Source organism: Pleurodeles waltl, chromosome 7 (genome assembly GCF_031143425.1).
Source record: "Pleurodeles waltl isolate 20211129_DDA chromosome 7, aPleWal1.hap1.20221129, whole genome shotgun sequence".
Classification (NCBI taxonomy): Eukaryota; Metazoa; Chordata; class Amphibia; order Caudata; family Salamandridae; genus Pleurodeles; species Pleurodeles waltl.
Window position 1 is genome coordinate 1447812184 of NC_090446.1, and position 23975 is coordinate 1447836158.

Here is a 23975-nt window from a genome sequence, read left to right on the forward strand (position 1 = left end):
GTGCAAATCTCCCGTGGCCCAACCCCACCCCTCCCTCCACTGCTGGCTGAGCCAGCAGATGACAAATAAAACAATAGTAAACTATCGTTCTATTTTTCACGTGCTGGCTCTTAGCCAAGTAGGCAACGTACCTCGCCATTGCAGAGGAGCAGCCCCTGCCTCTAACTGTAAGAGGCACAAAGGAGCTGCAGCGAGGAGCACATAGATCTTTTATTTAAGGACTATCAATTGCAGAAAATATCGACGCCACAAGATGTGATTTAGTGGAATGCCTGTCCTGAGTTGCCTCTTGGATGCAAGATATGTGCCTAAAAATGAAAGGTGATGAAAGAAACTTTGGGCCAGATTTACAAGGCCCTTGTGCCTTCTTGCACCACACTAGTGTCATTTTTTAATGCTAATGTGGCGTAAAGGAGGCCATTCCCCAGCACCATATTTACAAAGTGATGCAATGCTTGCATATCGCCACTTTGTGGCCTCTTCCCCCACATTATGCCTGCACCAGGCATAATGAATGCAAGTGGCGGCATTCCCCCGTTAGGAGGCCAAGAAAAATGGAGCAGTTAAATGTCCCCCTCCCCTACCTCCTCGCTCCTGACACATGTTAAATATATACCGGTGCCCTAATAACATTCTTCACCTCGCTCTGGCATCATGCCAGTCTACTCACTTTGGGCCTCATTTACAATCCCCTAGCGGCACACTGCGCCACCAGAGGAAACACCATTAATTATTGTTTATGTACAGGAAGTTGTCCCTTCTTGCACATAAACAATCATCCCTGCAACGCAGACCCCCTTGCACGACTGTGCATGGGTGCCTGCGTTGGTGCTAGACAGCAGTTCGTGCATCAGTGCAGCGGAAAGTATAGAGATGCGTTATATTTCTGTAAGTATGACCCATCCCTGGACATTCAAAATGACGCTTGCAGCACCACACGGCAACATTTCTTTGTAAATAAGTCCCTTAGTTTGAAAAAACCATGCCACTGCCCACATATTAAAAATCAGTACCTGGAGCCCTTCCACTCACTCCTAAGTCCCTCTGGGCCCCACTATCCCTTCCAACATGTTACACTATTGCATTTCTGTCAAAAAGAACCTAGAGAACAGGTGTCATTTTGGCAGTGGTTCTGTCAGAGGGGTTGTAGTGCTTTCCTCTTATTTTAGTTTCTAAGCACTAACATAACACAACAGAAATGCACTTCTGAGGTCAAAGAAGACTTTTATTGTTATTTTATTCTTCCCCAACCACAATGTTTATGAATGAATGACGAATTAGTAGCTTTCAAGTCCGCGTTAATCAAACAAAATATATCAGTTTGCAATATACACAGCAGGTTATATTTATAAGATATTGAATGCAAAGCAAAACAAATACTTCACCGTGTAGGAACTATTTACAGCTACATCTTTCTAAGGTCTGCAAGCTGGGGACCCCTGTCAGCCGCGAGAAAGAGTGTCATCTACCCACACGGGATGCTGGCAACTGGCGCCAAGCTCCAGCACGAGGTCCGGCAGATTCGAATCTGACTCTCTGCAGCCTGTTACATTCGTTACAAAGGTGTGCCCCCTCCTCTCAGACCTGGGAAACTGAGCAAGCCTTTTGGAGACTGGCCAGGTCTCCAAGACTACTCCTGTTCCCAAGCTCAAGGGAAGAGAAACGACGCCCATGTACTCTCTCTTATCAGGTCTAGTCTACTGTGAGAGCAAAACATCTTGGTTCTCTGGTGCAAAAACACAGCTTGGAAAAATACAGAACTCCACGTTAAAGGCAATGGGCAGCTAACCTAAATATCAAATGCAATGTCATGTTAAAGGCAATAGGCAGCTAACCTAAATATCAAATGCAATGTCTAGTGTCATGTCAAAGCCAATAGGCATCTAAGCTGAATACAAAATGCAATGTCTTATATCATGTCAAAGCCCATAGGCAGCTGAGCTGAATATAAAATGCAATGTATAATATCATGTCAAAGCCAATAGGCAGCGGAGCTGAATATCATGTCAAAGCCAATAGGCAGTTAAGCTGAATACAAAATGCAATATATAATATCATGTCAAAGCCCATAGGCAGAATATCTAATAGCATGTCAAAGTCAATAGGCAGCTAAATTGAATACATCATGTCAAAGTCAATAGGCATGCAATGTCAAAGCCAATAGGCGGCTAGACTGGATACAGCATGTCAAAGCCAATAGGCAGAATACAGAATGTAATGACTAATGCAATGTCAAAGCCCATAGGCGGCTAAACTGAACAAAACATACCATGTGCTACTGGTGAACATTGAGCAACTAATATGCGCAGTGGTGAAACACAAAGTCATTGGTCAAAACAAAACTTTATCAAATGGCAGGACATTCCGCCCTTTGACCAATGAATTTTTGTTTCACATATCTCATATTTAAAAAAAAAAAAAAATAAATAAATAAATACATTATCAGCAAATCAAATTTCAATGATCAAAGCAATCCCTGTAAAGCAATAGAAGTGAATTAACACATTGATCTCATGACCTTTCACATCAGATACATCTACATAAAAAAAGACTGGGCAATTTTTTTTCTGAATGAGTCTCTAATTCAACAGTGTTAGCAATTTGATGTGGCATGAGTTCTGCTCATGTAAAGGTGCACGGTCCACCTGAAAGGTTTTCTGGAAGGTAAGCAAAAGTCAGAGTTCCATACGAGAGGGGAAAAAAAAAAAAACACAGCAAACAAGTTGAACTTGAACTGAAGGCGCAGTTTGCGCAAAATGGATCCATGGTGCTGGCACTTTACTCAGCCAGGTTCAGGTTGGGGATTCGGTCCCTTCCCCGACCCCACACGCACACACCGGAAGGGGGACCACACAGCGCACTCAGGGACAGTGGCGAAACGTGGTCGGATCTGCAAAAGAAACAAGTATGACTTTTCTTGCAAATAACATTTTTCATTTAAACTGCACCCTTCCTCTTTCTTTCCCTGTTTTATAATCAGCAGGACGTTTTTGGGGCCCTTTGTTATATTCTCTGCAGGTTCTGGAGGGTCACTTGGGGCGTCAGCCAACACATCAGCACTGAGGTTTTTATCTGCTGCACCACAGCTTCCCTTTTCTTGCACTGTCAGAAGGGCTGGGGCAGACTCCTTCTTTACCAAACCTCCATTCACTGCATTTTTGCCCAGTTGGGCCATTCTGTCTCCAATTTGTATGAATGAATCAGATTCTTTTCTAGGTATCAGCATAATTTCGATTTTTCCTTGGTAATTTGCAGCAATCACTCTCCCTAAAACATGATCAATTTGCCATTTCTGTTCTGGTAACTTTCCTCTCCCCAACTGCTCTGTGACTGCTTGCATGACAGATTGCTTTTGTGCATGCTGCACAGTTTTTATCAAATCTAAGGGAATGGGCATCTCTCTCATCTCTGCCCACCTGTAAGTGGCCTTTTCACATTTCTGGGGCACCCACATAGCCATCCCCACTAAGGCAGAATTCTGGGTGAACACTTCTCTCTCTGCATTTTTCTCATTAACATCTGCAAGGTAATTGAACCAGTTAGGTACAAGCCATGTGGCTAAAACATTATCAAAGAACCAAAAATCAGCATAAAAATGACACATCTCACGTAGCTCTTGCTTTAAAATCTGACACACATTATATAACGCTGTTCCTTCTACTGTGCCAGAAAGCAACATTTCAGTCAATGAATCATTAGTAAAACAAACATGCTTTTTATCTTCAGTAGACACGAATTCAAATGGTGCACACAATTTCATTGATAATTCTTTTATCTGTGGTACTCTAGCCCTGTCTTGCAAGTACCAGATCCATTGTATGATTCTAGCTAGGGGCACTATTTTCTTCCCTTGTTCATGATTTAAATGTACATAAGTATTTCCTTCTTGCACTGCGCAGAAACCTAAAGTCTGCATTATTTCATTTGCCAAATCACACGCGCGCAGCTGCATATTATTTTTCACAGTGACCATGTACAAAAGTGTTAGGATTTCTCTCAAATGAGGGCTATTCTTTTTCCAAAAATCAAACAAGCTAATGAAACTCGGGGTGTCTTGCTCTAAAATCCTTCGTTTTACTTGTGCATTTTGCAACGGTAACTCGTCGTCCGTGTTATCAGTTAAGGAATGCACTTTGGCTGCCAAAAACCCTGGCTCACACGGAAACTCAGTGCAGCTCGGAGCTGTCTTAACCCCCTCATTATTGGAATGGGACAAGAAAGATTCTTCATTTTTATAACTTTCAGCATTATTTTGAATTATTGTATCCTGGCTAATTTGCTCACGTAAATTCCTATTTTCATGTTCCAACTTCCTACATTTCTCCTGCATTTCTCTGTAAGCAGATAAAGGTATCCAGACCTTTCTGTCATCATTACTTCCAAAAGACACGTTTTCTACATATATACAACGGGAATTATTTCTCAAAACATTATCAGGCCTTTTAGCTACACATGCATTTTCTTCTGTAATTCCCCAAACAGAAAACAATTCACAGTTTTTCTTAGCACCATCAGGCAGTTCATCAACACATGTATTCTCAGACATGGTCTGCCGTGCTACTGTGATTCTCCAAACAGAAAACAATTTCTGTAATTCTCCAAACAACAAAAAACAATTACACTTTTAAAGTGTGCACTTAGAAATCTACTAACTCGTCAAACCCCTTTAATCACCTCTTAATGACCGACCCCACGACTCCAGGTACCAATTGTAGTGCTTTCCTCTTATTTTAGTTTCTAAGCACTAACATAACACAACAGAAATGCACTTCTGAGGTCAAAGAAGACTTTTATTGTTATTTTATTCTTCCCCAACCACAATGTTTATGAATGAATGACGAATTAGTAGCTTTCAAGTCCGCGTTAATCAAACAAAATATATCAGTTTGCAATATACACAGCAGGTTATATTTATAAGATATTGAATGCAAAGCAAAACAAATACTTCACCGTGTAGGAACTATTTACAGCTACATCTTTCTAAGGTCTGCAAGCTGGGGACCCCTGTCAGCCGCGAGAAAGAGTGTCATCTACCCACACGGGATGCTGGCAACTGGCGCCAAGCTCCAGCACGAGGTCCGGCAGATTCGAATCTGACTCTCTGCAGCCTGTTACATTCGTTACAAAGGTGTGCCCCCTCCTCTCAGACCTGGGAAACTGAGCAAGCCTTTTGGAGACTGGCCAGGTCTCCAAGACTACTCCTGTTCCCAAGCTCAAGGGAAGAGAAACGACGCCCATGTACTCTCTCTTATCAGGTCTAGTCTACTGTGAGAGCAAAACATCTTGGTTCTCTGGTGCAAAAACACAGCTTGGAAAAATACAGAACTCCACGTTAAAGGCAATGGGCAGCTAACCTAAATATCAAATGCAATGTCATGTTAAAGGCAATAGGCAGCTAACCTAAATATCAAATGCAATGTCTAGTGTCATGTCAAAGCCAATAGGCATCTAAGCTGAATACAAAATGCAATGTCTTATATCATGTCAAAGCCCATAGGCAGCTGAGCTGAATATAAAATGCAATGTATAATATCATGTCAAAGCCAATAGGCAGCGGAGCTGAATATCATGTCAAAGCCAATAGGCAGTTAAGCTGAATACAAAATGCAATATATAATATCATGTCAAAGCCCATAGGCAGAATATCTAATAGCATGTCAAAGTCAATAGGCAGCTAAATTGAATACATCATGTCAAAGTCAATAGGCATGCAATGTCAAAGCCAATAGGCGGCTAGACTGGATACAGCATGTCAAAGCCAATAGGCAGAATACAGAATGTAATGACTAATGCAATGTCAAAGCCCATAGGCGGCTAAACTGAACAAAACATACCATGTGCTACTGGTGAACATTGAGCAACTAATATGCGCAGTGGTGAAACACAAAGTCATTGGTCAAAACAAAACTTTATCAAATGGCAGGACAGGGGTATCCATTGTGGATCCAATGTGGAGTCTACACCGAGTTGAAGAAGGTAATGGCGAGCACTGGGTAGAGATGCAATGGTATCACTGACAACCTCCCTTCTGTCCTCCATTCCTCACCCAAGTGTCGGGTCAGAACCCAGTTCCTTATTGCTCTGCCATAGGAGCAGTGAACGATCAGGCTTGAATCTAGCATTGCTGATAATGGCCACCAATTAATGTTGAGGTATCTGGGTAAGAGATCTATCTTCTGCCACATCTGGAATACTGCCGTATAATGGTGTGAGTGTTATTCTTCTTTTCGTGGCACTTCATTTTGGAGTTGGCTCTTGGCTGCTGGCTGGAGCCTTTTTTCTGGAAATAAATCCTAACTTGAGCGTTTGAGATCAGCCTCAGAGTGTGTCTACATGTGAGGTGAACTTTCACAGCGTTTTACACAATAGTGGATTCTACTTCAGGGGTTGAGGGTTGGTTTGCTACTTCTAACTAAGGTAGATTTATAGCTGTCTTAATTACAACAATCAGAGATTTATCTTGCAGACACATATTTGGATCCTATTTGGGTCACGAGGGCATAGGTGGAGAGCAAGTCACATTAAGCAGGTGCCTGCAGGTAGGTAGCATGCTTGGACGTGGTCCATGGTTCTGACTTTCCTGACAGAGACTTGATTGGGTCCATCTCTCACTGGATCAGATCAGTACAAGGTTCTTCACGGATTTGGCATAAAGCATTGGATAATTGGATCAGGAGCTCCCTGTAACCACAATCATTAAAGCATTGGAACTACTGAGGCATCACATTTTAATGACATGGCAAATGTCTGTGTGCTACGGATAAGGAAACTGATTCAAATAGATAATGGTGGCTTGGGTTGACTCTTCCACATGAATGGCAGCTGAATTTCGACCGTCTATAGTAGTATATGATGCAACTCGCAAACATGATTTTCTGCTTTATTAGAGAAAGGCAATTTGAGAAGAAGCATATGTAGCAAATAGGTTGTACTCACAGTTAGTTCGGTATCATAGCTTTCCGCATTCCAATACGAGCAATATAATTAGAGAAATCAATTTCTCACTTGGAAAACTAAAATTTGTATGTTTTACTGAATATATTATTCTGATAATGAAATGAACATACTGCAAGAAATCAGGTTTAATGATGATCAGGATATATAGATACTTAGTTAAGTCAAATCGCAATGTTGAACAGAAAAAAATTGTATTAGGATCACGATACGATGAGACTATGAAAAATGCCCCCATTAAAATTGTCTATTTCCACCCAAATTCTTTTGGAAAAAAGTAGAATTATTGGAAATGCACATAGAGTAGCAGCAAGAAATAAACTATACGTCTTTATGTTCCTACCTGGTGATAAAACCTTGACATGGATGAATATCATACAGTAAACTTCAAAGCTCGTCCTGGGTTGGTGGTAGTCAAGGTCTCCGATAATTTATATTGCTATACTATGCACAGCGACATAGGCAAAGTGACTGGGGGCCCACACAAACATTGGTAGGAAGCCTCCTATAAATTTCCACCACCTGTAGTGAAAATGTATGTGGTCCCTCAGCACTGAAGACTCTGGGCCGATTCACAAAAGATTTAATGAGTACGGAAAGTATTGCTATATGAATACTCTAAATCATACTCTTAGATGACTTTATGAATCGGCCTCAGAACGTCCAAAAGTATGCAGTCCTTTCTATTTGTACAAATTATATGGGGATATTCCCTGACTATTTTCATTTTAATTCAATTTTCAAAGTTTTCAGGCTAATGAAAGCATGTGGACTATTTACTGCTGTCAAAATATGTCCATACCAATTAGACAGTGACTTTGTATATTACTACTGCATTCACACAAAGCTCGTTTGCTTTAATTATTGTTACCTACTGCTAAATTCTATGGGACTACTGATTGGATTTTGTGCTGACTAATGGTGAGTATTACTGGTATTATTGTGTAATATTTTAATGATAATTCTGATGAAGCGTTGTCACCACTGCCTTGCATTTTCCTTGGATCCAGGGGCAGACTGGAGAACACTAATCAGTATATATGTTTGATGTTGCTTCTCCTCATGGCCCCTGTGTCCTGCTTTCTGTCCTTTGTAAAGTTTATCCAGCTTCCTCTTTCCTTAACTCTTCAGTGGTACCTGTTGTTGAACAGTCAAGGTTTACTCATAGAAGGTGGCTGGAGTGAATATCTCTAATACAATGGAATACTGATTCGGTCAGACTTGCTAACGTTCATTGCCACGCCAAAGGTACTATTTGGAAGAGGAATATCTTTTATTACACCAACATAATGGTACAATAGTTGAAAGCATGAGTTTGTATATTGCCACCTAACTATAAATCAAGCCACAGCTTTGTCTGGATGCCAGGCAAGTTCCTGATGCTAAATGTGAGCCAAAGTTTCAGTAAAGTCCATTAGACAAATGTGCTGGGATTTTTGGGAAGGGTGGTACAATTAACTCATTGTAGGCCTCCTGGTGTGCCAAAGCCTGCCTTGGCTGTCATTTGGGAGTACTGGGAAGAGAAAAGAGACCAGTAACTCAGAACATGGCATTTGTGGTTACCTTTTTCTGATGGTTCTAGGGCAAAGGAGCCTCCATGGGCCTGTATTTTAAAAAGAGCTACCAGTCAGTGGAATATTTCAGTGATCTGGCATGAAGGGATCTAGGGAGTTTGTTTTTTAAGGATATCTGGTTAAACTTCATGAGGTGATCCATCAGGAGCCGTCAGCTGTGATCAGAAAATTATTTTGCTGCTGGGTCACTCCATGCCTTGTGCACCCAATTAGATAGTTTCAGAGGATCCCAGGGTGAAAGGTCTTCTAGATGTCATCAATCAAGTTACTAGATCGTGTTCCAGTGTGGGCCCTGAGATTTAATCTTCCAGGGCTTTTACAATGTTTTAGCATCCCAGATGTCCCAAGACACCCTCACAGACCTTCAGAGAGGAACTCGGTCTCAAAATCACCATCCAGCAAGGAGGTGGAATCAGTGCAGGAGATTAGCAAAGTTATTTTTTAACTGGTACAGGAAAATATTGTCGCCAGTCATAGTCATTAGGGCAGCACTGCTCACCTACATGGTGTACATTGTTGTCATTTTTTCTAAATGACTGTATGTATGTGGGATTTTTAGAGTGCAAACCTATCCAAAAAAAGGCAAGCATACAGTCAACAAGCTGGTTATTGTATTGCTACAGTATTATGATATAATGTAATGTATGTGATTTAGGATTATCTTCTCCATATAGTGCTAAAATAGCTGACCTCTAGACCTAGACTCTCCAAGGAGACTGTGTAATGGTCCTGGACAGAATCCTAATTCTTGGAGTGCCTTTGATTTTTCAGCGGGATCTTCAGCAGGCGGGTAGGCAGACATCCCAGTTGTGTCCAGATAGTGGAGGATGGGCAGCTTGTCCCGCTAACAGCTACTGTCACTCTTCCTGTTATAAATTAAGCACTGAGTTTAGTCACTGCAAAATGGGATGGTTGCTATCACAGTTAGGAGAAAAAGGCTGCACACCTTCTCTAAGCACACTGACTCTAAATAGCGGATCCCCGGGAGCCTTTCTTGTAGCACACCAGAACTAGCACATGGATCAGTGTGATTCAGAGACCAAGACAAAATATTGTGAAAAAGGGAAACTTTTAGTGAGGAAAAGCAGAACGTGAGAGGATGATGCATCTGCGACTGGAGGCTTTTGGGGTTTTGTCCTTGCAGCTACTAAATGGGAATCCAGAGACCTGAGAAAAATAGTCATCTCTGTAGAGCAGTAACAACTCAGTTGCAGAGCCCACACTTTTGGGAAACGGTGTGGAGAGCACTATAGAGATATTAGTAGGTGTCCAAAGACTCATCAGGGTTTTAAAGAATAGTGTTTTAATCCATACAGCGATTTAACCAACCCTGTTGAGATCAATGAGATGCAGAACAGAATGTCCTTTAGAAATGAGACTTCAGTGGCAGCAGTGATGGAGATGCTTTAAGGGCCTCATTACAAGTTCTCCGGTAACTGCGTTGAAAAAGCTGGGACCAAAATGAATGATTCTGGCCAGTATCTCCCTGCGACTTAAAGGGGATTACGATTTATGTCTGCCAATTTATTCTTATTTTATGTATTTATTTTAGTTTTTGATATAGCGCGTTCAAGCTTCTGAGCACAGGGAGACAGGGCACTTTATCTAACACATATTAAGAGAAGAAGAAGGAATAGTGTATTAGATGAGTTAACAGCATAACTAGTATTAGAGAAAAACATTCAACATTGGGAGAAACATTCAGCATTGTCCTAATATAGGAATTGGGAGCATTTTATAGGGTATCTCTAAAAAAGTGCTGAAGTGCTGCTCGAAGTCACTCTTGGAAAGGGGTTGATATATAGCGGGACAGCACTCAGTATCTGTACCCGCATTACCAGAAAGAGGTTTTTAGGAGGGGGCGTGGTCAAGATGGTGGTGAGCTAGGACGCCGTGTTTACTCCTCCGCTGCCCAAACGGCTGCATGCTGCACCCATTGGAGACCATGAAACGCACTGCAAGTGACCCAAACACCCCAGAGGCTGCTGTCGAGCAACACCACCTGTGGCTCTGCCTGACCTCAGGCACCTTGCAGCCGCAGCGCAGCGAGCCACGCGGCCGAGCTTGGGGCCATATGTACGAACACATTTTCCCATTGACACAGAATGGGAAAAACCCTTTGGTACATCTGGCCCTTGCTGCTCACTAGTTCGCGACAGAGCCGGCCTTCCCGGATCCATTGAGGCGGACTGGCGACGTCACCGGGGTTCACCCGCAGCCGTGAGAGTTTGGTGCTTGCCCCAGTGACAATCAGGGAGCAACCATCTGCGCCTGAACTCTGGCGCTGGCTCCATGGCCCCCCTATGGCAGCAGCTGACCCCTTGGTGGAGCAGGGGAGATTGGAGAGACAAAGGATGGTCACTGGGGGTCGGTCACAATTCTGCAGCGACCGCGGCGGCCCCGGGAAGATGCGGCTGCAGCGGGCCCCAGACATGTGCCAGCAATCAATTCATCTGCTCGAAATGGGCCAGTGACAAGACCTTGGCCCCTGGGGGGCCTGGGACATTGGGCTTGCACTGGAGCCCGAGGAGTAATTCTTAGGCCGGACCTGAGACCTGGATGGACGTTTGCCTATGGCACAGTCCTGAACCACCTAAACACCACAACACCCCCACACAGTTGGAGCCAGCAGGTGGCCCCGCCCGTGGTGAACCGATCCCTGGGGGCGGTGGAACGAGAGGTCCTGTGGTGTCGGAGTCACCCTGGGCGCTAGGTTCCCATATATGGCCTGAGGGTGGAGATGGTGGCCCTTAGAGGGGCACATCCTGGGGCCTGCTCAGCCACTTGCTCCCCACCCCTTATGGAAGGGCTTGATTGGTGATCAGCCCGGGGTACCCCCATACTGGAGGAACCATACTGGGGCGAACGGTGCTGGACTCTTGTGCTCCAGTGGATGCCATCCCCTGCCTTGCTTGTGCTTCACGGCACACTGCGTAGTACGTCCATCCGCCCTGGCCCTAGGGACTCCATGCTTGTGCTATGCACATCCTCTAATTCCATCAGCAACATCGGAGTGCCTCCTAAAGACGCTTTTAAGTGCGGCCAAAACCTGGCGGAAACTGTTCGGGGTTTACCCACCCCAGGAATAACTGGAGAGCAGCAGCAGTCCCGCAATACTCCCCTCCCCAACAGCATCATGGCGGCATGAAAAGGCAAACATGAACATTCTGTGCGGGACAAGCTCACCAGCTCCACCCCAGCTGCCTCTAAGGACCTCATACTGGATTTGCTGTGGCCCCTTCAGACCGAAATGGAGGGTGACACCAACCGGGACCAAGCACCAGTGACCCTGCCCTTCATGGCCTCCCAGTTTGATTCCCTCAAGGCAGAAATTCAGTACCTCCAGCAGGACCTCAAGAATTAAAGGATGTGACACAGGATCTGAGCTCCATTGGACAGCAAGTATCCTCCCTTGAGGATAACAAATCAGCCAAGAGTGAAGACGTTGAGATGCTGCAACAAGAGGTTATCCGCCTACACAAACAACAAGTTGACCTTCAGGCTCATGCGGGGGACCTAGAGAATAGATCTCACCGCAATAATTTTCACCAAGGATTTTCTGTGCACATGCTTCAGCGCCACAGAGACTTTAAACCAATCACTGAGTTTTTGCACTCCAAGGAGTTCTCCTGCAAGTGGGGACACCCCTTCAGACTTGTCTTTCACTGGGAGGGCCAGTTGTGCCAACCCCAGACCCTTTAAAAAGCTCACTGCATCTTGGAATTGCCCCAGGACACGCCTGCCTATTTGATGCCTGGGTCCCCTCGGAGCTTCCCCCCGCATATTTTGCTATGGCAGAAACCTGTCAAACATAAGAAATTCCCAAACCCTGGCTCAAAGAAGCGTGTACAGGAACGTCAAGCTACCTCAGACCCTTTAAGAAGTTCATTACATCTGGGACTTGCCCCGGGGCACACCTGCCTATTTGACGCCTTGAATACAAGTGGGCCACCTGCGCATCACAATCGCGTCCCTGTACGCACCAAAGGAGCAGCAGGAAAACTGCATTATAGGTGCCCTCACTTCAGTCTTAAAGTTTCCTGACGTAGCCATCTTGGTGGGGGGTGACCTGAACCTTGTCATGGACACAGACCTGGACCGATCTAGTCAGTATTTCGGTCAGTTTGGCGCATTCTCAACTCAGGAAGTGTAATGGTTAGGTGACTTTCGCCTGAGGGACATGTGGCGACTCTCTCGTCCCCAAACTCGGAATTACACCTTTTACTCTGCCGCACATAACACATATGCTTGCACTGATTACTTCCTAGCCTCCCCTGTGCTTCATACTATGGTCCAGGATGTGCACATCGCCCCCATGTCTCTCTCTGATCATGCCCCCCTCTCGATGATTATCCGTGTGGACTAGAGCGATGCCAGGCCTTCTCGCTGGTGGCTTCAGTATGGCCTCCTCCGGTCTGAGACCACAGTAGCCGGGATACAAGGGGTGATCGCTGATTATCTTCAGACCAATGACACTGGAGAGGTGTCGGTGGCTTCTCTCTGGGAGGCTCTGAAGCTGGTAGTTAGCGGGGAACTGATAGCTATATCAACGACTGACAACCACGAAAGGAAAGAGAAATGTAAGGGTCTAGATCACAAGGACCTTGAACTCGAAACTATCCACCAGCACACAGGGATTCCAAGAGCATGAACGGAGTTGGAAAAGGCATGTCTTCAACTTAAGCACTTGGACCTTGACAGGGCGGATAACACATTGTCCCATCTAAAGCATACATTTTACTGTGATGGTAATCTCTGTGGCCGGTTGCTGACCCACCGTCTTCAAGCTAAGAAGAACGGGGATACTGTCAAAATGATACATAATAGTCAGGGATCCATGGTTCAGGCGATATGGAAATCTCAGACATCTTCTGTGACTTCTATAGAACACTATACACAGCCAATGACTGTCCTATAGATAGTATCTCATTATACCTAGTGGCGACAACTGTTACCCCCTTCATGACACCTGACTCTGAGAACTTGGAGAAGCCCATCTGCATTGAAGAAGTGATTTCAGCCCTTGCTCACTTGAAAACGCTGAAAGCCCTGGAACTTGACGGATACTCACCTCAGTTTTATAAAACATTTTTTCATGTTGTAGCACCCTTTCTTACCTGGCCTTTCAACTTTTTAGTTGACACAGGGACCATCTCTGACACCATGCATGTCATCCCTAGACATGGGAAAGAATGCATGGCATGTGGATCTTATAGACCTACCTCTCTTTCCAACTGCGATGCTAAGCTGTTCACCAGCATCCTCGCCCACCGCCTCAACCCTCCTATGCTGGGCCTGATCGATCCCAACCAGGCTGTTTTTATCCCCTACCGCTAATGCAGGAAGAACACCAAGCCTATCCTACATCTTACAAACAAGATCCATTGCTCTCAGAAAGAGGCACTCCTCCTTTCAATCGATGCTGAAAAGGCGTTTTGATAGGGTCCATTGGCTGTATCTCTTTGAGACCATGAAACACTTTGGCTTTGGAGAGAGATTCCAACACTGGGTTCAGAGTGTCTATAGCTCGCCACAGGCTTTAGTGAGAGTCAGCGATGTGTGATCCTAATCCTTTTCCATCCAAAGGGCACACAACAGGGGTGCTTGCCCTCCCCTCTGCTTTTTGCTTTATACATGGAGCCTCTAGCTCAGTGGGTGAGAGGCGATCCAGCCATTTCGGGAGTCCTGTTTGGAGGCGACTGTCACCTCATTAGTCTTTATGCTGATGATGTCATTATCACCGTTTCGGACCTGACAACGTCCCTCCCTTCCCTGGTGACAGAGCTTTCCTCCTTCACTGAGGTCTCCAGGTTTAGGGTTAACATATATAGTCCCAAATACTAAATCTGCCTCTTTCTCCACTCCACTTTCTATAAAGCTGGCCTGATATGTCGCAAAACAGTGACATTTAACTATACTGACCTCACCTCCCAGGTCCTATCCAACTAGGCGAACTGGCGCTTGTTGCACCTGACCAGGCTAGGATGGATAGCAGCTGTCAAAATGAGAATCCTATTGCGGATTCTTTATGTCTTTCAAGCCCTATCACTCACGCCACTGAAACACGCCTTACAGATCCTACAGCTAGGGATCAATAAATTCATTTGGGGTGGGAGGAAACCTCGGCTTCACATGCAGTTACTGTATTGCCCAACCTTGGGGGTGGGGGTGGGAGGGTAGCTGTCCCCATGGTAGCCAGATACTTCCAAGCAACACAACTGCTTCCTGGTGGAGTGGAGCTGCCCTGCATCCGAGAAGCACTATATGGACCAGGCTCTGACAGGATCCCACATCTGGAAAGAACCATGGCTACCCCGTAGACATAGAGTGTGTAGCCTTTACTCTTCCACGGTGATTGGTTCCACCTTCAGTGTTTTGGATGCTGTAGCATGCCCCCATGATTCTCCTAGCAGATAATCCCAACTTCCCACTGGGTATGTAGCAGGAGGGGCTCCAGCGCTGGAGGGAGTGACTGCAGGCGCATAGGTTGCATGTTTGACACCCAAGGAATAATCCTCTTTGACAACCTGAAGTCGGACTATGGCTTGGAGGAGGCCGACCACATCCACTACTTAGGTGCTATAGCCATCCGTCAAGCCATATGCAGAGAGAAACTTGACACTCTTCGAGAGATGGGTTTTCCTTAAGAGGGATAACAGACGGCTTATCACAGAGTTCTATGAACTCCTTGGGGCGGCGCAGCATCACCATACAAGATGGTGAGTCAGAGACAGTGGGAGGCTGAGCTGGGCAGGGCACTGTAGGAAAGTACCTTCTTTCTTGGCATTGTTACCCCCATTTCCTGCCTGTGTCAGTGTTTGACTGTCTTCACTGGGATTCTGCTAACCAGGACTCCAGTGATTATGCTCACTCCCTTCTAACTTGGTAACTTTATTACTTACACCCCACATTGGGCACACTGGTGCCCCATGTAAGTCCCTAGTATATGGTACCCAGGTACTCAGGGCATTGGGGCACCAGGGGATCCCCGTGGGCTGCATCATATATTATGCCACCCATGGGGAGCCCATGCAAAGTGTATCTGCAGGCCTGCCATTGTAGCCTGCGTGAAAGGGTGCATGCACCCTTTTCACTATAGGTCACTGCACCAGGTCACTGTAAGTCACGCCTAAGGCAGGCACTCCTAGCCCAGAGGGCAGGGTGCAAGTACCTGTGTGTGAGGCCATCCTGCACTAGCAGAGGTGTCTCCACAAACCCCAGTTCCATTTTCCTGGACTTCATGTGTGCAGGGACGCCATTTTAATGTGTGTACTGGACATAGGTCAGTACCTATGTGCAGCTACATAATGGTAACTCTAAACTTAGGCATGTTTGGTATCAAACATGTCCGAATCATACCCCAATACTATTGCCAGTATAAGAAGTATGATTCCATGCACTCTGGGGGCTCCTTAGTGGACCCCAGGCATTGCTCCTACCAGCCTTCTGGGGTTTTCCGGGCAGCCCAAGCTGCCACCCCTCAGACAGGTTTCTGCCGTCCTGCTGCTTGAACAGTTCAAGCCTAGGAAGGCAGAACAAAGGATTTCCTTTGGGAGAGGGGGGTAACACCCTCTTCTTTTGGAAATAGGTGTTACATGGCTTGGGAGGGGTAGCCTCCCCAAGCCACTGGTATGCTTGCTTTGAAGGGCACGTTTGGTGCCCTCTGTGCATAAACCAGTCTACACCAGTTCAGGGACCTCCAGTCCCTGATCTGATGCGAAACCGGACAATGGAAAGGGGAGTGACCACTCCCCTGCCCATTACCACCCCAGGGGTGGTGCCCAGAGCTCCTCCAGAGGGTCCCTGGGTTCTGCCATCTTGAATCCAAGGTTGGCAGGGGCCTCTGGCAGAACTTGAGTGGCCAGGTCAGGCAAGTGACGTCGGGGCCCCCTCCTGATACCTTTCAGGGCTATTTAGGGTCTCTCTCTTGGGTGGGTCCTCAGATTCGGCAGCAAGATTCCAGCAGGACTCCCCTGCAACCTCTACTTCGACTTCTAGTCACTGGAACCGCGACTGGACCCTCCAGGAATTGACAATCTGCATCCATGAGAACGCTCTGCTTTCAATGTTGTTTCCACGGCTCCTTCCAGCTTCTGCAACATTTCCCCAGTTGTGCATCCTCTGTGGGTGGCAAGTCTTCAGTCTGCACAAGAATGAAGAAGGAATCTCCCTTGGAGTTAAGGAGTCAATCCCCTGCATCCGCAGCCACCAACTGCAATGATGATCGGCTGCGTGGATCTCCTCTCATCCTGAGCTGCATGGATCCTGCATCACAGGTGGTGGTCCGGAGTAGTCCTCTTGGTCCTCTCTGCCAGCTGCCCAACTTTGGTGGAGGTAAGCTCTTGCCTTCCCACACAGGGCAGTAACACCATGCACTGCATCTCTTGCCACTACCAAGGCTTGTTTGCATCTCCTCCAATGGATCTTCAGGCTCCGTGTAGCCCCCAGCACTCCTTCCTGCAACGCACAGCCCTCTGTGTGCTTCTCCTGCAGGGTGGGACCCTTCTCCAGTTGTTCTGCATGGGCTCCTGGTTCCTCGTCCAGTGGGTCTCCTGTGGGGGCTGCCTCTTCTTCTTGGGACTCTCTGCCTAGCTGAGAGGCCCGCTGGGACTCCCCCATGGGTTGAGTCCTCCTGGACCTTGCTGGTACCCGGCAGCTCCACTTTTGCTCCACCGCAACTTCTGCCTTTTCCAAGGCTTGTTTGTGGCTTTTCCACGCCACTGACCAACTGCAATCATCCATCTGGCATGGGATGTCGACTGCATCCTCCAGGAGCTCTTCACCTGCTCAAGGGCTGCATTCCTGACCATCTTCGTCCTACCGTTGACCAACACCTGCATCCACAGCTGGGTGGGTAGAAGCTCCTACTTCTCCTGGACTCTTCTGTGACTTCTGGACTTGGTCCCCTTCTTTCACAGGTCTTCCTCTTCAGGAATCCACCACTGGTTTCTTGCAGTCTGGTTTGGTTGTTGCATTTTCTTCTTTTCCTTCCTTTTGGGTGGTTTGGGGAAAATCCAGTAACCTACTCCTTTCTTCCTGGTCACATTGGGGCACTGTGATACTTACCTTTGGGGTTTCCTAGTACCCTCAGCTCCCCTCTACAAATTTCACTTACCTAGGTGGGGGTCCTGTGTTAGCATTCCATTTTTTTAGTATATGGTTTGGGCTCCCCCTAGGGTCACTATTGTTTATTTGCATTTGCACTGTTTTCTATCACTTTCTATGTCTATTGCTGATAACTAGTGTACATATCTAGTGTGTTACTTACCTCCTATTGGAGGGTTGCCTCTCTAGTACTTTTTGGTATTGTGTCACTAAAATAAAGTACCTTTATTGTGTGTAAGTGCTCTGTGACTACAGTGGTAATGCATGAGCGTTGCATGTATCCTAGCTAAGCCTTGCCTGCTCATCCACAGCTACCTCTAGAGAGCCTGGCTTCTAGACAATGCCTACACTTCACTAATAGAGGATACCTGGATCTGGTATAAGGTGTAAGTAGTTCAGGTGAAAACCACACACCAGGCCAGCTTTCTACAGGCACTTATCCCCAAAGACTGGGTGGACAGTTCCTACTGGGCTTGCCACAATGCACACAACATGCAGAGTACAGAGATGGCATACAAAATAGTTTCTATTGGCATTATACCCCTGCATGTCTTTAAGTGTTGTGCTCAGACCGCACAAAGAAATGCCGGAGGGGTTACGGCGAGACAGGCACCTTAGCGCACCTACTCTGGCACTTCCTAAAGCTGGTTCATTACTGGGAACAAATCCTAGACATAAATAGGGCCTTTATTACGACTATACCGAGGTTCCCAGCCTACACTATCCTGGGGCTCCCTAACCCGATGACATACCCTTTGTGCTCATTGAAGGTGAGGCAAATGGCCCTGGATTCGGGAGGCCATCAGGTCATGCTATCCTCCCGGGGTACCTACAGAATCACTATGGAACAACTTTGGGATGGAAAAGTTAGCTTTAGCTGTGGAATCGAAGCAAGACTCTTACCCTGCACTATGGGCTCTATTCATCAATACCTTGTCCAATGAATTGAATGAGCTGACTTGCCCAAACTATCTATGATTATTACGCCTGCTCCCCTCGGTGCAGACAACTTATCACACAGTCTCAACTTGAGGGCAGAATACCTACCCATGCTCGCACAGGTCTCCAACCCGAACCACTAAACCGAAGACGTGGGTCGTAGGCTAGATTTTCCGGACTGTGGGTGGGGGGCAGTTTTTATAAGAGTTTTAGGAGTTATAATTTCATATGTTGCATATATGACACTGCCGGCCCCAGTGTTGCAGGCAGACAGCTCTCTATTTCAACTGGCTTGCCATTGCTTTAAATAATAAACAGAATTGATCGATAAGTAAGGTTTTGTGATGGTGTTTGTACATAACACATGCACTTTTGTAAGCACAGAACATTCTAGACGAAGCCAACCTATAAGGACAGGCGAACTTCAGTAGAGCGACAGGCCTTCTTCCTGCTTACCTCATCTCAATCGGTCCTCACTGTCACGATGACGTCACCCAGCAGTGACACTGGTGCTGCATGATGACGTCACAGCGGCATGTTGAAAATGTCCACGTTCACCACTGCGCTCCCCGGTGCCTGACAAGTTAATTCAGCTCAGTCGAGTGCCAGCCTCTCGCGCTCCAGTTCTCTCACTAAATCCCGAGTTTCCCTGCATGGCTACCCCGGCTGTCCCCGCTGGCTTCCTTTGTCACCACTTCTCATTAACTTCCATTTTCGAAACATCTTTTCCGAGCGTCTGCTCCCACACAGCCAGACTCTTGACGCTCTGCAACGGGATCATAGGTTTTACTCGACTTTAAAACTCATGTGCACAGGGGCGGCGTAGTTATCATTGGTTCGGTTGGCGCAGTGACACCGGTGCCCGGAGGCCTGAGTGGGCCAACTTAATCTAAACTTCTATGGTACTTGACTACCGAACAAGTGGTGAGGGGGTATTTTCCTCTACTGCACTGGGCCCCAATGGAACCTTCCCTTGTGGGGTCAATAAACCTTTTGTGAATTATGATAAGGTGTGCTGCCAAAGTTAAGTAAACCATGATACAACCCACTTTCCTGCTGTACAATCCCATCCGCTTTGTACGAGGTATGCACCAATAATGCAGAATATGCAAGTATAGGGTGAACAACCGATGGCTCTGGAACATAAAAGCAAGGCAGGATGTGTCTGCTTTCATTGACCTGGTTGTCCTTACCAGCCATCGCACGCCATGTTTGCCCTTAAATGCGACCTTGTCCTGATTGCCAACCATCTTAGAGTCAGGCAAAGGTCACTATTGACTTAGTATCAGTAGCCCATGGGTTTAAAGAGATGAACTGACCCTCCTTTCTTCTAATTGAAAATTGATCAGTCAATGACCTTTTGACTTACCCTGTGCTGTTCATTTCGAAGGTTACAGCTGCAACAGTGGCATGCACACAAACATTGTACAGTAAGTTGAAGCTGTCTCCCACAGTACTGTTAGGTCAGAGATAATATCAACCCTAAATTGATCACCTTCTTAAACGCCTGACTTAATCCACATTTTTGAGGAGAGAGTTTGACAGGTATGGATGCAGACACAAGATGTATGTGTGCACGGAAATTCAGTGATGCGCACACACCTCATACAATGATTTGCATGTTCACGCAAGCACACACAAACACTGATGTAAGTAAACTTCTATATGTATCTGAAGACGTCACACACTTAGGCATTCGATAACCTACTGTAATTAACATGGACACTTTATCGCTCCATGACTTTCTCTCTCGTCCTCTTCGTCTTTCAGTGACTTCATAAAAATAAATGCACCCAGCGTGCACTAAAAGCACGTGTGCTCTCCCGTTCGGGGTGTGCGTTTCGGACAAGCTGCTGCAAGCGGACACTGATCTAGGCATTGCAAGCACTGCTTTATGCCTCACACTAAAAGCAACTGAAGAGCCTGCCCAAGGAAGCAAAAAGCTTTCTCCAAAAGAAACTGGCCAGCGCCATTTTGTAGCAGGCCAAGGGCAAAGCAGAGCAGAAGAAACCGTTAAACGCACCTGGTGTTCAGACTCGCTACTGACATCAGCAGTGATCTGCAAATCACAAATCTGAGTCCCGGAACCCTTACGTTCCTATGAAGACAGTAAAAGAAGTAACATTAAATTGGGCAAATTTAACAGGTTAATCTACTGATTATTTAAATCCAACGCCCTAAAAGGGTTTATTTGTCAAATATAATAAATTATTCTGAATTCGTTTTTTAATACATGGTCAAAAGGTTAGGAAAACCTTAACCGCAAACAAAATCTCACAAACTTTTAAGAAATGTAATCACTGTGCATGGGAGTTAGGTGGGAAGTGTAGAGGATGGGGACGTTTAAGTCAGAATGAGATGCGAGGGAGGAGCAGAAACTAAACATGAGGCACAAGATGGAATAGGGCCACGCATGGCAGAAGTCTAGAGCAACTTTCATTGGGGCATCTGTCTTTTATGGACACAGCCTTGGGCACATGTAAAATATCTTCAGCCAGCCAACAGCTTGGAGAACGTCTAAAAATGGATGTCTAACCATCATTTACAACTCAGCGCCTCAGAAAAAGCTTATGTTAATCCCTGTGGAAAAAAACATAAATCTTTCTGTACAATCGTAGTTTGATTACTGTAAACCACCTATTGGAGACAACTGTGTCTAGGTTTGATTCTCTACAGCAGGCTTTGGGGCAGATTTACAAGCCCCTAGCACCTGTTAGCGTCATTTTTTTTTACGCTGAGTATGCCATTCCCCCGAGCCATATTTACAAAGTGGAGCAATGCATGCATTGCGTCTCTTTGGAACCCCTTGCAACACATTATGCCTGCGAAATTTACAAGATTTCACTGCCTAATTTTTTCCATAATTTTTAACGCATTGCAGGCGTTAAGGTGACGCTTCTATATTGGGCAATGGGCCCTCCTGTGCTTTGCTGCACTAGCGTCAACATTTTTGGCGCGAGTGCAGCAAGGCACCACAATAGCATCAAAAATGTATCCGCTGTTGTGGTAACAACCGCCATGGTGCACCATAGTGTAAATATGGTGCAACCATGGTGTTGATATGAGGGTGCAGGGGGCACAAGAAAAGTGGCGCATTGGGTCTGGTGTCCCAATTTTTTTGTAAATATGCCCCTTTATCTATTAGTTCCACTCCACAGGTCACCATCATCATAAATAATGTCTGCTCCACATCTTACCTCTAACTACAAGATGGAGGACCATGGGCCACATGTATGAAACGTTTTTGCATTCGCAAACAGTGCAAATCACAACATTCAGCCGTTTGTGAATGCAAAAATGCCTTTCACAATGTATGAAAGGCATTCGCAGTGCAATTTTAAGGAATCGCAAAAATAGAGATTCCTTAAAATTGTGACCCCATTTAGAGAATCACAAATTGTGTTTCTCGAAATAGGAAATCGCAAATAGAGAATTCATATTTGCGATTTCCAAAGATCATGTATCAAGCATTTCCTAAATGTGAATTGTGCATTTAGGAAATGCAATTACCACCAGATCCAATTTGGTGGTAAGCATGTGCAAATTAAAAAAATGCATTATAAATGCATTTTTAAAATTGACATGTAGCGCACACATGCCCCTAAGGTATGTGTGTGCTTCACATGTCTGCAAATATTTTTTTGGGGTGCATCTGATGGGGCATTAGGCCCCCAGCACCCTGGGGTTTGCATTTCCTAATTTGCGAATTCCTAACTGGAATTCTCAAATTGGGAAATGCAAAACCATTCGCACCTATGGGCCTATAGGCCAATAGGGTTGAATGAAGTCTCATTCTCTATTTGCAATTCGGTAATAGTTTTTGCGAATTTTAAAAAATCGCTATTACCGAATCGCAAAATTCATACATACCATTTTGCATTTCTTAAATAGCGATTTATTAAAATTTGCTATTTAAGAAATGCAAATAGGATTTTTGATACATCTGGCCCCATATGTCTGGCCATTCTCAATTTTGAAGGCCCCTCATCTCTAATTTTGATATCAGCTGTGACACCATATGATATCATATAAAAATTCACTACTTGAGCCCTTTTCATTATAAGGACATTAATGAGACCGCAATATAATATATAAAAGGACCTATTGAATCTTGCTGACAACTTGGGGACACAAATACTGCTATACCACACCGCTTATTCAACCAAGCAATACTATTTGGGAAAGTTTGTTAAGACCATCTGCTACACATTGCTTGTCACCAGAGGATTGTAACATACTTCACACTACAGGTCCAGAATAGTTGCTTGCTCTGTGCACCATAGTGTAGCGTCAATAATAAAAAGCGTGAATCAAATGCAAGCATCTTAGCAAATCTCATACTATATGTTTCATAATTGCAATAAAATATAGGAGAACAGTAACATTGACAATCCAAGCAGGTATCTGACTCCCTTCAATTCTTCTCTATAGCTTTTACCCTCTCCCTCCCCCCACAGATCCATAACATCTCAGAGTGCATGTCTTCTAACTATAGCCAACATAGGAGATTGAATTGAGAATATAAAATAAAAATTGCAGACACAATAAAGAGACCTGCATGGGTAATCAAAATACCAGCATACTACAAAATATAAAAATGCACTTCTGTCTCTTAAACATCCTTCTTTGTCACACCGCCAAGTGCTACGTCCCAAAACATGATAACTGCAACTCAGTGCTCATCATGTGTGACATGAAAACATTTCCTACTTAGGCTCAAATCAAAGACAATACCCTTCTAACTCCACAACCCTCACAGTGCAGTGTGCTATCCATGTGTTAAGCATTACCGCTTCCGACATAGGGGTAGTAAGTGTTATACAAATGCTACAATTCAATCAGAATACAACACATTACAATAAAACACAGAACAATGTAACAAAATACACGCACAAATTGTTCTTAAGGCCAGGAGCTCACTTTACCACCTTAGGTAACTTTGGGGAATTAGGCAGTTTATTCCCGAAGAAGGCTGTAAGACCTTTGTTCAGGCTCTTGTTCTACCTGAACCGGATTATGGTACTTTTCCTTCTCACTGTCCGTCCAAAATTCATTTAGCCCCTCTTCGATCTATGATACAAGGGGCTGCTTTCTTTTTATATTGGATGGAAGATCTGTGACCACATCACACAATTACAGTGTCTTCCCTTTGAAACAAGATTATAATTTAAGAAGACACACATCACACACACATCCTTATACTCCAACACTCTTCTATTTGGTGTAGAAATTGGAAATGTCTGGTTTTCAACAAGACTTGCATAGCACAGAATCCCTGCTCCTCGAGCCCCCAACATTGAACAAAGAGTGGTCTATGAAGGAATCCATCTCTGGCAGCACTACGAGATCTTGGGACTGACTTCCCCTTGCCGCTACATAGCACTCCCTGTCTGGCAACATTTA

At 45.2% G+C, this 23975-nt stretch overlaps 2 protein-coding genes across 2 annotated transcripts in view; one reads left to right on the forward strand and one right to left on the reverse strand.

The window, feature by feature from the left end:
• The window catches only part of LOC138246470 (sodium/potassium-transporting ATPase subunit gamma-like), a 116108-nt gene that overhangs the window by 11797 nt on the left and 80336 nt on the right, over positions 1–23975 (forward strand). The gene's annotated exons all lie outside the window — the stretch shown is intronic.
• Positions 1205–5900, reverse strand: LOC138246469 (uncharacterized). The gene is made up of 2 exons (XM_069201105.1): positions 3417–5900; positions 1205–2890 (listed from the first exon to the last, which is right to left on the reverse strand). The coding sequence occupies exons 1-2, from the start codon at positions 4544–4546 to the stop codon at positions 2779–2781; spliced, it is 1242 nt and encodes a 413-aa protein (XP_069057206.1). The 5' UTR covers positions 4547–5900; the 3' UTR covers positions 1205–2778.